Source organism: Dama dama, chromosome 29 (genome assembly GCF_033118175.1).
Source record: "Dama dama isolate Ldn47 chromosome 29, ASM3311817v1, whole genome shotgun sequence".
NCBI lineage: Eukaryota > Metazoa > Chordata > Mammalia > Artiodactyla > Cervidae > Dama > Dama dama.
Window position 1 is genome coordinate 48,486,910 of NC_083709.1, and position 17,662 is coordinate 48,504,571.

Sequence of the window (17,662 nt, forward strand, 5' to 3'; positions counted from 1 at the left end):
CCAAATGGAATGTTAAGGGTTATTATTTCCATTATTTTCCTTCTCCTAAGTACAGTAGTTGCTTAAATGTCAGTCTTAAATAGCTCAAGTGCTTTTGCAAGCTGGTTTAGTTCTCAACCCGAAGAAAAATCTGTCTTCCTAACACAGTCTGTAAGCTGTTCCTGTAGCTTCCCCATTTATAGACTCTGTATTAAAATGAAGAGTCAGTTTCTCCATCACTCCCAGGGAGAAGCTTCAGAGTTCTGACTACAAGAAGACCTGGCTGAGGTTGTTGGCCAAGAGCAGGGACCAAGGTGAAAAATGGCAACTGGACTATGGAGGCTTCATTTTTAAGAGCAGCATCATTTTAAACGTAACGGTGGCGGGCTATGTGAAAATTGTGTAAGAATTACATGTGCATTATACAGAATCTATAAATACTTCTAAGCTTATTTCATAGTGATGATAATTGCTACTATTTATTGAGGGCCTACTACATGCTGGGGAATGCACTGGATGCTTTTATAAATGCTCTCATGTATAATGTTTTCTGCAGTCCTATAAAATAGATATTATTTTAAATGAAAATAAGGCTCAAGAAGGAAAATAATTTATGCAAAGACACATAGTTGGTTAATGGATTATCCAGGCTTTGAACCCAGATCCAAGTTGTTCATGTAATGGATAGAAAAAAAATAGTGACTAAATCAGAAAACTAGCCAAAAGAAATTTCTGAAATGTCTGTTTCTACTCTTCAGGGTTTTTTGAATTTTTCAATGTTTAGATAATTTCATCAATTTTGTTAATGAATTCAATTCTTTCTCCCTGATGAAAATACTTGTACTCTATGAAATGTTGATCCGAGTAACTCTACCTGCGATCTAGTAGTGAGGGACCTCAACAAAACGGCCAGATTTTGCTTAAACTGATTGGTCTGTAAGCTTAAACCTTGTTATCTGTATGAACTATGTTGCCAAACAGATTAGAGTTTGAGTCCTGGTTCTGAAACTTGGCAGCTATGAGGATTTGGATAAGTTATTTGAACTTTTCTGTTTCCTTGTCTATAAACTGGGGACAGTACTACATAATTCAAAAGTTACTATAAGTGAAAAAAGATTGAAATGTTGCCATTTGCAAAAACATGGATGAATCTAGAGAATATTATACTTAGTGAAGTAAGTCAGACAGAGAAAGATGTATTATATGATATCACTTAATTGTAGAACCTAAAAAATAATACAAATTAATCTATATAAAAAATAAAAACAGACCCGCAGACATAGAAAACATATTTATGGTCACCAAAGGGAAAGGTTGGGGGCAGATGGATAAATTAGGAGTATAGGATTAACAGATACAAACTGATAAACATAAGATAGATGAACAACAAAGATTTACTGTACAGCACAAGGAACTATACTCAATATCTTGTAATAACTGATAATGGAAAATAACCTGTATGTGTGTGTGTTTATATATATATATATATATTTGAGTTACTTTTCTGCATACTTGATATTAAAAGAATATTATAATAAACTATATTTCAGTTTTTTACAAAGTTGTTAGAATGAAGATTTTCTATGTAAAACACCTAAAACAATGCCTATCTCAGAATAAATAAATATTAGTTCCTTTCTTTCCTTTTGAAAGAATTCTCTGAGGGGGCGGGTTGGTGTAACACTAACCAAAATGTCTATGAAAATGCCAAAAGCAAGGAGACTCCAGATGAGAAAGCTCTGAACTTAGTAGAAAAGTATATGATGACTTTAAGCTCTACTCCCCATTTGTTTTAAGGCAGAGACTGGATCCATGAATAATTCCAAATAACTGGATGTTCATAAATATTAAAATGGATGAATTTTCCACTTTTCTCTTATTTGCATAGTATTACATAAACAAAAGTATTGGTTATAAAGACAAGTGATTCAAATTCCATCTCTTTGTCTATAAAATGAGAACATTTGTTTGAATTACCTACTTACAAGACAGGTATATCAGAGGCTGCCTAAGAAGGAATTTTCAAAAGTTTTTAAAATCATACCATGTGAGTAGTAAGTGTATAATTCCCTGGGCCTTTCTCTGAGTAAAGTAGGAGAGCATGAAACATGCTGAGAAGCTGTGATGCCAGAGATCATATTCTTACGGCCTTTAAGAGCTTTACCAGAGACTTATCTAATTTTCCTCTTTCTTCTCATTGACTTATGTCATGGGTTACAGAAGGTATTCAAAGTGGCGTGTGCAAGGGTCACCAGAGAGGAGGAGGGAATGCACAAAGAGCCATAATAATGTTGGAATAGAAGAAATTAGGGTAGCCAAAGGGAGTGGGTCATGCATTTTCTGTCCCTGACCCTGGGACTTTAAGAATATGCAGAAGAACTGTACAAAAAAGATTTTAATGACCCAGATAACCAGATGGTGTGGTCACCCACCTAAAGCCAGACATCCTGGAACATGAAGTCAAGTGGGCCTTAAGAAGATTCACTACGAACAAAGCTAGTGGAGGTGATGAAATTCCAGCCAAGCTATTTCAAATCCTAAAAGATGGTGCTGTTTAAGTGCTGCACTCAATATTCCAGCAAATTTGGAAAACTCAGCAGTGGCCACATGACTGGAAAAGGTCAGTTTTCATTACAATCCCAAAGAAGGGCAATGCCAAAGAATATTCAAATTATTGTACAGTTGCACTTATTTCACATGATAGCAAGATTATGCTCAAAATCCTTCAAGCTAGGCTTCAGCAGTATGTGAACCGAGAACTTCTAAATATACAAGCTGGATTTAGAAAAGGCAGAAGAACTAGAGATCAAATTGCCAATATCTGCTGGATCATAGAAAAAGCAAGGGAATTATTTAAAAACATATATTTCTGCTTCATTGACTATGCTCAAGCCTTTGACTGTGTGGCTCATGACAAACTGTGGGAAATTCAAGAGATGGGAATACCAAATCACCTGACCTGCCTCTGGAGAAACTTATATGCAGGACAGGAAGCAACAGTTAGAACTGGATATGGAATGATGGACTGGTTCAAAAGGGAAAGGAATACCTCAAGGCTATATATAGTCACCCTGCTTATTTAGCTTCTGTACAGAGTACATCATACAAAATACTGGGCTGGATGACTCACAAGCTGGAATCAAGATTGCCAGGAGAAATATCAATAACCTCAGATATGCAGATGATACTACTTTAATGGCAGAAAATGAAGCGGAACTAAAGAGCTTCTTGATGAAGGTGAAAAAGGAGAGTGAAAAATCTGGCTTAACATTCAACATTCCAAAAGCAAAGATTATGACATCTGGTCTCATCACTTCATGGCAAATAGATGAGGAAAAAGTGGAAACAGTGTCAGATTTCATTTTCTTGGGCTCCAAAATCACTGTGGATGGTGACTGCAGCCACGAAATTAAAAGACACTTGCTCCTTGGAATTAAAGCTCTTACAAAGCTAGACAGTGTATTGAAAAGCAGAGATCTCACTTTGACAACAAAGGTCCATTTAATCAAAGCTATGGTTTTTCCAGTAGTCATGTATGGATGTGAGAGTTGGACCATCAAGAAGGCTGAGAGCTGAAGAATTGATGCTTTTGAACTATGGTGCTGGAGAAGACTCTTGAGAGTCCCTTGGACTGCAAGGAGATCCAACCAGTCCATCCTAAAGGAAATCAGTCCTGAATATTCATTGGAAGGACTGATGCTAAAGCTGAAGCTCCAGTACTTCAGCCACCTGATGTGAAGAACTGACTCATTGGAAAGGACCCTGATGCTGGGAATGATTGAAGGCAGAAGGGGAAAGGAGTGACAGAGGATGAGATGGTTGGATGGCATCACTGACTCAATGGAAATGAGTTTGAGCAAGCTCCAGGAGTTGGTGATGGACAGGGAAGCCTGGCGTGCTACAGTCCATGGGGTTGCAAAGAGTCAGACATTACTGAGCGACTGAACTGAATAGCAAGTAATGTTGAGCTTCTTTCCATGTGTTTATTAGCCTCCGTATGTTTTCTTTGGAGAAATGTCTGTTTAGGTCTTCTGCCCATTTTTGATTGGGTTGTTTGTTTTTCTGGTATTGAGCTACATGAGTTTCTTGTATATTACGGAGTTTAACCCTTTGTCATTTGTTTCAGTCCAATTATTTTCTTCCATTCTGAGGGTTGCCTTCTCATCTTGCCAAACTTCTTTCTTATTTGAATTTTTTTCCTCTTCCTATCTTGAATGCAGTCCAGAGAAAAGAGTTGCATCTTTGTATATTCCTTAAGGAAAATCCTTTTTATTGTTCATATGTAATCTTAAATTATATTACTTGATTTCTCATTTATATGTTTATCTTTCTTTCTCACTAAAACATAAACTCCAAAAAAGGCATGAGGTATGTTTTATTCACCACTGTGTCTCCAGACTTGAGTAAGTGCTTAGAATGTAGTTGTCAAGTAAACAAAAGCATAGAAGTTGAAATGTTTGTGTTAAAAGAATAGGGAAGAAAAGTGAAAAGTAATATTTGTAGAGTGCTCTATGCCAGACAGGTGCTCAGCTCTTTACATGGATCATCCCTTAATCCTCTTTAACCTTTGCAGTTGCCTTATGAAGTAGATACTGTGAATGCCCCATTTTACAAATATACAATAGCAAAAATACAGACTCTTAGTCAGTGTTTCTTCTGAAAGGTCAGGTGAACAGGATGACTCCTGAGATTTGGGAAACATCTGAAAATAAGTGTTTGGCTTGGATGCCTGAAATGATACTCTCTGATCACACAGGAGTTGAAGGGCTTTCCCATCTGAAGATATTGAGGGTTGTTGGGAAGCAACTGCTCTCAGCATTCTTTCTAAGTAGCTTCACCAAAGGTTCTTCCCAGCCTGATCAGGCCACACTCTGGTTGAGACATTAGTTCTGAGGCACCTTTCCTGATGCCTGTGATGGACTCCACACGTGGGCTGTCTGCAAGTTGGCATCAAGGTTGGGCAGAACCTACAACAGAGAAGATCCAGTCTTCTGAATGTTGTCCATCTTTTCCTGGCACCTGGAGTTTGGTGGTGGTTCTCAGTCTCACCGTAAAGGAGAAGAAGAGTTTGTTTTACAAAATTATTTGCTATATAAACAAACCCGCTAGGGGCACAGCTGTGGACATAGCACCTTGACAAAGTTTGGGCTGGTGGTATTCATCTCCATCCGTGAGTGTAAGATAGAGCCTCGGTACTGAAAGCCTCAGTACTTTATTCCATCCTCAACTGGTAGGGAAACTGGAGACCCACCTATGCTGTTGGCACTCCCACACACACAGTGAGCTAGGCCCATAGTCTGCAGAAAGTGGGTGATATGTTTCCTTTTCCTTCTCTTACTTCCAGAAAGGAAAGTGATTTTTGCAGCAGAGCTGAAATGCCCTAGAATTTTAACTTAGAACAATGCTCATCAGCTCTCACAAGGGTTGGGAGTTGGGTGACCATTATTTATTCGTTGAAGTATTTATATTCTGGTTCCTTCCACAATGACTAAAGTATACATTTGTAAGGAAAAGATAAATGTAATAAAGCTCTAATATATTTTCTATCCTGAAGAGCAGGAGTGTAAGAATCATTATCTGGCTTTTATTTAAGCTCTTGGTGGGTAATATGTTTTTTTCTCTAAGAATTTAATCAGAAACATTCCTGAAACAAAGTCTGTTAAACCTGAGAGTGCAGATTGCCCTAGAGTTGTGCTGTCCAGTACAGTAGCCACAGGCATGTATGGCCATATAAATTTTAATTAATTATAACTAAATAAAATTTAGAAGTTGGTTCCTCAGTTGACTGGCCACATTTCAAATGCTCTGTAGTTATGCAGCTCCTGTATTGGACAGTGAGATACAGATCATTTCCATCAACACACAATGTTCTCTTAGACAGTGTTGCCCTAGGGAATACCCTTTCATTATCATATTTAGTCATGTGATTCCTTTTTTTCACTGACTTCCTCCACTTCCCTTCCATGCTGGGAAGAAAATCCACACCCAGCTTCATGGACTGCTTTATCATCATTAGGCAGCAAAAGTGACCATGAAATCCCAATCTAATCTATCATCATAGAACTGTCAGTGACCCCATGTGACAAAGAGGAGGGGTTTTTAAGAATGAATTTTAATACTATGTGAGCTCATAGATAATATTAGGGGAGAAAACAGGATACAAAACAATATATATAACATTCCAGTTTTGTATGTATGTGTCTGGTTATGTCGGAATCTTGGAAATAAAGGTAATTTTTATTTTCTTTGCATATACACCTCTACATTTTCTAGTTGATACAGTTAATTCAGAATATTTTTATAATTAGAAAACAAGCTTGTTTTTAGAAGGGGAAAAAAAAAAAGACTTCCCAGAATTAACAAGAGGAGGAATGACCTTGATCCTCAGGAGCTACATAGTAAAGTCAGTTTATCTGCAAATTCCCCCTCCCCCTCCATCCTTGGGTTAAAAAATAACTTCTAAAATAGGGGAGGGGTGATTTTCTAACTAAATGTGAGGACTAACATTTATTGCCAACATAAAAATACATGTGCATTCTTATGCTATTCTAAGTGTATGTGTTCTTGTTCGAACTGCATTATCCATCCTCAAGGACACAGTATTACCTTTTATTTCTTTGGTATCTCTAAAAGCACCTTGACCAGTACTTGATAACATCATTCGCTGACTGGTTGACTGGGTTGACCTTACCATCACTCATGTTTTATGCCCAGGAAATGTACTAACATCTTGCCTCATTTTGCTTTGGGTCCTCGAGGTAGTATTCCTTCCAAACTTACTACATGAAATTCAGCAGCTGAAATACATGAGCCATTCACCAGAAAATGAGTTAGGCTTTCTCTGAGTTTGTGTGTGTGGCAAGATCCTAATGGAATTTTTAAAAATTTTGTTAGTTTTATGGAAATAGCAGTGGGAAGAGGCTATGTTGAAGCTCTTTGATTTGAGTGACCGCACTCAACCACACCAGTGTGTTTGGCAACTTTAGTAACTGACTTCTTGAAGGGAGGGATTTCATAAAGAGGATTTTCTTTCTGTGAGTTGGCTGTGAGAGTGATAAAACATGCTTGTGGGGCCATTCTGGTTTTGACTGTTTCTCGTGTCAGCCAAGACACCCACAGACAGGAATTGCAGTTCACTATGCCCTCTCACTCAGATCCAGACTGACGGGGATGCAGGGAGGTGGAGCCCAGAATGTCAGATTTGAAAAAGTGAAAGTGAAAGTGTTAGTTGCTCAGTCATGTCCAACTCTTTGCAACCCCGTGGACTGTAGCCTTCCAGGCTCCTCTGTCCATGGAATTCTTCAGGCAGATTCTTTACTGTTTGAGGCACCACGGAAGGCCAATATTGGGTTTACTATTAATATTTAACTTTACTGGGTGTATTTCACTGTATCACAAATTTTTATACTCTAGCACATCACAGCACTCATGTAGATTGAAGTCATGCTGTCTCTGAAGCAGGGAGAAGACAGGGAAGAAAGAATGAATTGTTTTTCACAGAAGGGCAGCGAAAGTCTCTATCACTGTCCCTGACATACCTGAATGATTAATGTCCCTATTTGGGGAGTTGCGGGAGTTTAGTGAAAAATGTCTTCTCTTCCTGGAAGGTTAATATTACACTGAGGAATGCTATCAAGGTGTTTATGGGTTACAGATTTGAACAGAGCCAGCATAGGGATATAAATAGCAAATATTGCCTATTTTGCTCAGTGAGGAAACATTACATTCTAATAAACCGACTGTGATGGTTCATGGTAATGTTTTCCTCATAATGGGGAAGCCGTGATTATATGTGCCTGGCCACGGGGTACCCACAGTGAGGATCAGTTCAAGGAACCTCCCAAACTATGAAACAATACATCCAGGTCTTTCAGCACACTCACGCTTGTGGCTCTTTTGAGCTTGCACTGGGTTGAGTGAAGAAATCAGAATGTGTACCGATTAGTGCAGAATCTAGGAACCAACACAGGAGAGAGGTATGTAGCACAGGTCCCAAGGGCCAAAACTGTTCCAGAGGATTCCACCTGAGAACTGGAAGTGAGAGACTTGCCCACTGTCTTATCTGTTCTTACATTTGGTTATTGTTGAAGGATTACTTGTTGCCTTTTGGAAATTTTTATTTCTCTTAATAAAAATTTTGAGAGCTACATTATTGTGACACAACTTTACTTTTTTCTTATTTAGCCAATGTATATAAATTATATTGTCAAATATATTAATGTTAATTGTATAATTAATTCTCAGATTATATTGTGTAACAGGCAAATATTAATTTAATCTTCATTATAATAACTCAATGAGATATAGGTGCTACTTTTAATCCCATTTTACAGTTTAGAAAGCTGAAACACTGAGAGGCTCAATAATTTACCAAGACTACACAGTTGGTCAGGAGTCAGACTAGGATGTGAACCCAGGAAGTCTGACTAGCTTCAGAGTACTTATTCATCACCACTATTAAAATTCAGAAAAATATAAAGCCAAAGAGAGTCCCCCAAAGAGAACTAGAGAAATGTTGCCTTGCAATCTGCATATACATTTGTGGTTGTTCAGTCCCTTAGTCATATCCAACTCTTTGTGACCCCATGGACTACAGCATACCAGCCTCCCCTGTCCTTCACTATCTCCCAGAGTTTGCTCAAACTCATGTCCATGGAGTTGACAATGCCATCCAAACATCTCTGTTGCCCCCTTCTCCTCCTGCCATCAGTCTTTCCCAGTATAAGGGTCTTTTCCAATGAGTCTGCTCTTCACATCAGGTGGCCAAAGTATTGGAGCTTCAGTTTCATTATCAGTCCTTCCAGGTTTGGTTTCCTGTAGGATTGACTGGTTTGATCTCCTTGCAGTCCAAGAGACTCTCAAGAGTCTTCTCCAACACCACAGCAAAAGCATCAATTCTTTGGAGCTCAGCTTTCTTTATAGTCCAACTCTCACATCCATACATGACTACTGGAAAAACCATAGCTTTGACTAGATGGATCTTTGTTGGCAAAGTAATGTCTCTGCTTTTTAATATGCTGTCTAGCTTTGTCATAGCTTTTCTTCCAAGGAGCAAGCATCTTTTAATTTCACCATTTGCAGTGAATTTGGAGCCCAAGAAGAATAAAAGTTGTCACTGTTTCTACTTTTCTCCCACCTATTTGCCATGAAGTGATGGGACCAGATCTTAGTTTTCTGAATGTTGAGTTTTGAGCCAGCTTTTTCATTCTCCCCTTTCACTTTCATCCAGGGCTCTTTAGTTACTCTTTGCTTTCTGCCATTAGGGTAGTATTATCACCTGCATATCTGAGGTTATTGATATTTCTCCTGGTAATCTAGATTCCAACTTGTGCTTCATCCATCCTGGCATTTTGCATCCTGGCATTACTCTGCATATAAGTTAGATAAGCAGGGAGACAATATACAACCTTAAGGTAGTACTTTCCTAATTTTGAACCAGCCCATTGTTCCTTGTCTGATTCTAACTATTGCTTCTTGATCTACATACAGGTTTCTTAGGAGACAGGTAAGGTGGTCTTATATTCACATTTCTTTAAGAATTTTCCACACTCTTTTGTGATCCACACAGTCAAAGTCTTTAATATAGTCAATGAAGGAGAAGTAGATGTTTTTTTGGAATTCCCTGCATCTTCTATGATCCAACAGATGTTGGCAATTTGATCTCTGGTTCCTCTGCCTTTTCTAAATCCACTTGTATATCTGAAATTTCTCATGAACAGTATGAAAAAAACTCCTTGTAAATATTGTTTTCATGGCTATCTAACATTCCCATTAGGTAAATATACCAGTCTTTTCTCCACCACTCTCTCATGGTTGACTGGTTTGACTCAGTTTTCTGTTATGACAACAAGCACTGTGATAACTGTGTTTGTGCAAGACTTATAATTTTCAAAATATACCTTTAGGATACATCCTTGAAAGTGAAATTCCCCTGTCCAAGAGGACACTTTCAGGTTCCACAGCCAAGTTGTCAAATGGTTTTCAGAAGCCTATACTCCTTTGCAGGGTCTGTACACTACACACAGCTGCCTTGGTCACCAGTCTCAGTCCGGCACCAAGAATGAGTCTCAGAAATCTTTGCTAATGTGATAGGTAGAATATGGTATTATATCATTGTCTTGATTTTTATTGCTTTACTGACTAAAGAATTTTCAGTTTGACCATGTGTCTGTGTTAGTCGGTCAGGCATGTCTGACTCTTTGCGACTCCGTGGGCTGTAACCTATCAGGCTCTTCTGTCCATAGAATTCTCCAGGCAAGAATACTAGAGTGGGTAGCCATTCCCTTCTTCAGGGGATCTTCCCAAGTGAGGGATCGAACCTGGGTCTCCTGCATTACAGGCAGAGTCTTTACCATCTGATCATATTAGTTGATAAATTATATGAGTATTTGAGTGGTCTGTTTAGGTCCTTTGCCCATCTGCCTGCTGAGTCCATGCAGAGGCCTTAGGGCATCAAAAAGAGAAAAGCCAGTAGTTTTTCTTTCTTTTTTCTCCTTCCTTGACATGGAATTTTCTTGTTTTTTCCTAGTGTTTACTGCTAACATGGATCTTCCCTGGTGGCTGAGCGGTAAAGAACCGATCTGCCAGTGCAAGAGACACAGGAGACGCGGGTTTGATTCCTGGGTCAGGCAGATGCCCCAGAGGAGGGCATGCCAACCCACTCCAGTATTCTTGCCAGGAAAATCCCCATGGACAGAGGAGCCTAGTGGACTACAGTCCATGGGGTTGCAAAGAGTCAGACAGGACTGAAGCAACTGAGTGTGTGTGCGCATGCCTGTGTGTGCGCGCACACACACACACACACACACACACACACACACACACTGCTAACATGAATTTAATCTTCCTCCCAAACCTTATAGGGAATTTTCTCTTGCTTCTATATAAAGTATACTACTGATTAGTTCTAAAGGATATTGTTTTGTTTTCTACAGTGACTATGGCCTGTTCATAAATCTATCCCTACTTCTGTCTTGACTTTCAGGATTTTATGGGCAACTACAGACATTCTGCCCCCCGAATTACCCTGACTCTCAGAGAACCATGCCACCTAGCAGTCCCTGCAGTGTGATGCCTTCCTTCGAGGACTGTCTGGTCCCCACTTCCGTGGGCCAGGCTGGCTTTGATGTTTTCCACAGAGCCTTCTCAACTCACTCGGGCATTACAGGTATGTTGGTATCTGTGACTTAGACACTCAGACAGACTAGCAGGTGAGATCATGTGGGTTTCTCATGACCAGCCTGGACTAGACTTGACCTAGCACACGACTGCATCAAATCCTATCTAGTCCACCTGAGAAATGTCTTTCTTCTTCATCCTCCCCTCCAGCCTCTGCCAGCCCCACTTCCACCACCCTCACTCAGGTGCCATCATGTTTCTCCCAGACTTAAGCAATAGCCTTCCAACAAGTTTCCTTGAGTCAACTCCTTAACTTTCCCATTCTGCTCTCTGTGCTACCTGTAACCATTACCTTCCAAAAATAAAGGAAAAAGTAAGGTGCTTTCCTGTTTAGATACATTCAGTAATTTCTAGTTGCCCTAGAGAATAAAGTTGACCGTCTGCAGCAAGGCATTCATAGTCCCCAGGAGTTGAGCCTGATCAAACTCCATGGACCTACCCTCCTATCTCATGTATTTTCCTTGTCTGTCTCCGTACCTGCTCTGCACCTGAGCTTTGCCAACACACTTGGCCCCACATATCCCACTCTCTGTCTTTGCTCCCTGTTTCCTCCTACTAGAATGTTCTTTCTTTACCTCCCCTTCTATGATAATCCCATCCATTCTTAAATGACCGAACTTTTATATCACCTCCTTTTTGAGGCCATCCTCACTCTTCCCTACAAAATTTTACTTTCATTGCTACTCAACCCATCTTTCGTGCAAGTCCTGTTTTAGCCATCTTTCTGCACATTCAGCCACTTCTTCACCTAAGGAGCCTGAGGATGGGACCCGCTGAAAGGCCTTGCCCAGCACTGTGGGCTCCCCAGTCCACATTTGCATGCCTGGCAAGTATGATGAAGCATCAGTTGATTTGTGCACTCTTTCTTTTCCAGTGTATGATTTGCCTTCGGGTTCATCAAGCCTCTTTGGGGAGACTCTTCGCAGTGGACCTGAAGACGCCACATTCTTACAGATCAGTGCTGTGGACCGCTGTCCTAGCCAGCTCTCCTCTGTCTATACTGAAGGCTAAAATCTCCCCTAGCCTCCACTGCTGCTGGCATCCAGAATCTTTTTGCTCCTTGTCACCTTTTGTTCTTATACTTTCGCAGACCCTAAGAAAAAGGATGTCAAGCAAATCAACTCAATATGCCACACCACAGATGTGTCTTTGGAGAGCAGGGCTGGATGGTCAGAGCTGGGATTTGTAGGTGTGTTTGCAACTGCTCCTTTTTCCCTCTGGATTTGCCAGTGACCAGCAGGACTATCTTTTCAAAGGGAATTCGGAGTCTCACTACTGGATATCTGTTACTTCCCAATTGTCAACCTTCAAGGGACACCAGTGAGATTATGTGCATGTGAAAATGTAATTTGGAGATCACCCTTGCTGAAAACTCCAAATAAGGATGGACAACCCAGATTGCCAGCACAGTGAATTGCCTCACCCAAGAGCCAGGCGCAACAAGGGAAATCCACATCCAAGCCCAGCATGGGCTCGGCCCAGTTTCCCAGCACCAGCCTGGCATCCAGGGAGCTGGCTGCCTCTCTCCTCCTGGGTACTCCCATGCTAACCAATTGCTTTTCAGTGTTTTTCCAAAAGCAAAATGAGAAGGTTCTGTCAAGCACAGCCCCTTGGAAAGCTTGACAACTTGTTTTGTATTCCTGCAACCTATCTTAGTCCTTTGATTTTAAAGCCTTGTTATTTACATGTACGTTTAAAGGAAAAAATATTTAGAAGTCTGTTCTTTGGATGGAAATAATTATTTTAATCACCCCAGCTACATACGTCTGGCCTCTGCTGTGGCTTGGCCTGGCCCCGCCTTGTAGCTCCTGTGTGCACCAGGAATGTTCTGCAAAGGCTACCAGAGGGACATGGGGTCAGCCACCCCCTTCCCAGTGCTGCCACAGAGAGCCTCGTGTGTTGACTGTTAGTGACTCCACCTTGAGGACTTTATTCAAAGGAAAATTTCTCTTGACTGGTTCACCCATGGCCTCTACTCTGGTGCTCTGCCCAGAGACCTGCTAGAAGCTGTGAGAGCAGGGACACACGGAGATGTGCTCCTGGGTTCTCTCAGAAAACCAAACTAGAGGTGCCTGATGTCCAGCTAGTTTGCACAGCCTCTGCTCCCTCTGTTAGGATCTCCCCTCACCAGTCTCTGTCGCTCCCTTGCCCTTCTCCTCCCTCTTCATTGCTCTCATCCTGTTTTTTTGACTGTAGTTCAGACATACCCACCACCTGAGCAGGGTCTAGCTTAGGGCAGGTAGAGGAGACAGTTCTGGAAAGGTGGCCAAAAAGAAGCAACCGCTTTGTCTGAAACTCTGTTTTGAGCGCCTAGAATTTTCACAGAGCTCTTGGCCATTTGATCTCAAACCTGAATAGGAAGTCATTTTCTGTGACACCTTTTTGTTGCTGTTGTTTTATCGCTAAGTCGTGCCCGACTCCTTGCCGCCCCAAGGACTAAAGCCATCCAGGCTCCTCTGTCCTCTGTGACACCTTTACCAAGCAATTAAAAAAGTCCCAAGTCCGATGACATAGGCTATAAAAATTGCCAAACCCCCCAAAACCTGGTAAATTCTGACATCCCAGTACAATCACATCTCATGATTTCTTTTCTCTCTCTTTAAAAATGTTCTCTGAAGAAAAATGAAACAATGCTCTTTGTCAAACTGGGATAATTACAATCTCCAACAAGACAATTAAACAGCTTGGTGTCAGACTTAGGATCTGGTGACAGTTTGTATCCTGACAGACGTGTCCTTCCAGTCTGCTGCACAGTCGGTAGTGTTCTGCCTGACTCAGGACTTCATTCCCACATGCAGTATAATCAGGCTAATAAAGAACCAAGCGCAGGGTCCGCTTTTACAGTGCTCTCAGTCAATCTCATTTCTCTGGATAGTGGGCTTTGATCTGAGAAGAGCCATCATGCAGACATCTGTGTCTGCGAAAGAGACAAGTTATTCACTTTACAAAAATCTGCTCTGCTGTATGAAAGGACGCACGTCAGACTTTTCTTTCCCAATGAGCTCTCAGACGCACACCAAGTGCCACCCTTCTGGCAGACTTGGTGGATTGCATCACCTGTGTCCTTTGCCACACCCTGCGGAGAAAGGGAAGTTCTGGTATGGTAGACAGTCTATTCATTCTAAATCCCAGAGCCTCTACAGGGAACTCAAAACACATTTCATTCATGTAATGAGGAAAAAGATGGAAAGGTAAGGCAGTTACTGCAGTTGATGTTGTCAGCCTACTTGTGGCTTCTGGCTGTAATTTGACATGGAAACAGGGAAGGAGGACAAAGCCAGAAGAACCCCAGATACTCTGGCTGGAGGAGATGCTCCTGAGCATCAATAGTCTCCCTGCCAGCCTCACTGAGGTCCAAGGGAGCCTGGGGGTGCCAGGTGGCAGCCACACCTGCAGGATCTCCTTCCCTGGCAGGAATTAGCAGAAGCAGGCCCAGTACCACCTGCAAGGCGGAGTGCCCCTCCTACTCCTTTCCCCATCCCGTGTTTCACCTTGGCTACAGGTTTGAGCTCAGGACCCCAGGACATGCCACTTCCAGTTTCCTTCTGGGTGACACGTGCTGGCCTTAGATTCCAGGATCTCACCTGACCTTTAAATTCATTCCTTGCTTGCTTTCACATTGCACAAGATTTATATATGTTTTCATCATTATGTTTGTAACAGTAAAAGTGGAAACTTCAAAAGATCATTCCCTTCCATTTTCTAGTCTTTTTCCTCTTGATATATAACCATTTTCATAAACATCTGAACACAGATTGTCATTCCCCTTTAAAAAAAAAAAGAAGAAGAAACTGATGTTCATGAAAATACACACAGCCCAAAGCCAATTATCCTATTACATTAAAAAAAAAATCAGCATGCCTAGAGATATTTTACTTGCTGCATTGTCTTAATTCCCTAAAGGGACTGCATCACAATGTAAATTGTAATTTAGCCTGTGATCAGTGTTAAATATTCTATTCCTGTAAAATATCTCCCATTACCCATGTCACCCCCCCCCCCCAAATTATTTACGTGATTCTAAAATGGACAAAAGGTCATCAGTCAATCACAGCAAAGTTTCCACTGGTGAACCAGAGCTTTGGTGTTACTCTGTTTTTAAATTAGCAGCTGTCAAGCACATTAGCATACTAGAACAGAGGTAAGTGTTCAACCCCATCTTCAAGAACCTTGCCTCCCAGTTGTTTTGAATTTGGGGAATAGTGGTTAAAAATGTCCAATTTAATTATTTGGTATTTTATTTGACTGTTTTGACCATGTCATTTTAAAGCAGCATTTTTAACAGCACTTTTTGTTGGTGGTGTGGAATTTCTGCGGTTACATTTTTTTTTTCTTTGCAATGAGTAAAGCAAAAAAAAAAAAAACAAAACACTCATTGGAGAGATGGCAAGTGTAAAAAAGAGGAGATTTATTTTGTACAGACAGCAGAGCATCCTGTGTAATGTTGCTGACATAAAGCACTTTGGGGGGAAAAGTGGAAATCTGTTTTCCATAAATCACACAGACTCTTGTACATAGTTATATACACTCACGTAGAGAAATGAACTGCATATATCATACTGGATATGGGGCTGATTTTACTCTAGGGGCACATCTGGTGCTTATTGTCATAAATCTTTTAAAGAATTAGGTACACTTTTTTCTATTAATATGTATAGTTTTGTGATTTGTCACAGTTATGTTTCATATAATCATAAGTTATTTTGTCTCGTTTCATGAAGTCCTTTTTTTATGTCAAAAGTAAAATGAAGGGATTGTGCACTTGGTACATAATAAAACTGGAAATAGAGGATATGCCCACCTGCCTGAAATCCTCTTTCAGCATGTTGTTTTAAAACACAATGGCAGCAACCATTTTTTGTTTGTTTGTTTGTTTTATTTTGTTTAGTTTTTACCATCCGCTTCCCTCATATTGGGTCGGTAATTATAATTAAAAGCAGATGGGGGTGGGGGAGGGAGTGTCCAAGGCCAGCTTTAAAATGCCGCATCGCTTTGGGCCAGAGCTGCAGCCTGGATTTAATTATAGATATGAGGACGAAATGGCAGTAAAAATGAATGTGTCTCTGAATCCTTTACATGTTGGGAGTGTCCATAAATAAAACATGAAGTTTTATTTCATCAGATTTAATTAAAGCTTTTATACATGTTTTATTGGTTATTCTATTAATCTGCTTCAAAAACTGGATAAATGTGTGCTGGTGTTTCGGGTCTATTTGTGCCTTTTCAATGTAGTGCTACATCATGACTCAGAAATGCCTCTAGTGCATGGTCCTCCAGGTGATGGCCATTGGAGTGGGCCCTTTCTTCCCAGTTATCCTAACACCCTGCCAAGAAAGACACAAGCATCAGCTTCCTAATCTGTAAGTCCTCTGATTTCCTGAAGGATAAAGGGGAGGTTGTTCTTTCCCCTGATTCCTTGTCCTGTCTGATCTGCAGCCTTCGGGGGACTGCCTGTCCCTCTGGCTGTGATGAGCTTCTGACCCTAGTTCCCATCCACAGGAGACGGGAAAGGGGGAAAGAGTAGTCAGGAAGCTCGCACAACTGACTGACCAGTGAGCCAAACACAGCACTCTAAAAGACATCACATTATCTCAAGGACCATTCTTAGAATGTTGATAATTTTCTCACAGAAATTTTAAGACTTGAAGATTCTGTTAATGGGAGATACAAAGCCAAAGGGATGATGGCTCCCAGGCACCTCGTCTGGTTCTTCAAGGTGCTGGGGGAACAGGCAGCAAACTCATGTGGTTCAGGGTTTAGAGGTGGAAATAGTGCTGACTGACAAGACTCAGAGAGTCTGCTCCTTGAAGGGAGGCAGCTGGCGAGAGGGTGATTTGGTCCAATCTTTTAGGAGGACAGGGTGGCATTAACTGATAGAGTTAAAGATACACATACCCTGCACTCCAGCTATTCCGTTCCCCTCTCGGGAGTCAACAACAGTTCAGATACAAGATGTTGAATGCCGTCCACAATAGCCAAACACTGGAAATGACACAACTGTCCACCAACAGTGGGAAGAAGACGTGAACTGTGCTCACGTAATGAAGTGACATGTGAGGCATGCAGCAAAGGCAGTGACAGAACTGCAGCCACATGCAGTCATCCAAAGCTGAGTCTCAGGAACTATGCTGAAAGAAAAAACAAGACAGGAAAGAAAATATACAGTGTTATTCTATTTATACACAGTTCAAAAACAAGCAGAATTCAAATGTAGAGTTTAGAGGGCAGAAGTGTAAACAACAGCGAGGAAAATGCTACCACAAAGATCCAGATACTGAGGACCTCCTGTCAGGAAGAAAGGGCACCCAGAGGACTTCTCTGTATGGGTGCTAAGCAACCATACTTAACTTTTCCTGACTCACGTATTAGATTAAATAGATGTTTGCTCTGTACATACACATTTTTTAGTTTTTAGTTCAAATACCAGTGAAGGTCAACTCTTACTGCTCCAGGGGTCTGAAAACTTTGTCTGTAAAGGGCCAGGTAGAATGCACTTTTTGGCTTT

General features: G+C 40.9%; 1 protein-coding gene across 10 annotated transcripts in view; it reads left to right on the forward strand.

Moving 5' to 3' along the window:
- The window catches only part of GLIS3 (GLIS family zinc finger 3), a 674,957-nt gene extending 658,599 nt beyond the window's left edge, over positions 1-16,358 (forward strand). For all 10 annotated transcript variants that reach the window (XM_061132893.1, XM_061132892.1, XM_061132901.1 and 7 more), the window contains 2 exons: positions 10,964-11,146; positions 12,032-16,358. In XM_061132893.1, the coding sequence (XP_060988876.1) occupies positions 10,964-11,146; positions 12,032-12,168 (320 nt within the window). In that variant the 3' untranslated portion in view covers positions 12,169-16,358. The remainder of the gene's footprint in view (positions 1-10,963; positions 11,147-12,031) is intronic.
- The last annotated feature ends 1,304 nt before the right edge of the window (positions 16,359-17,662 follow it).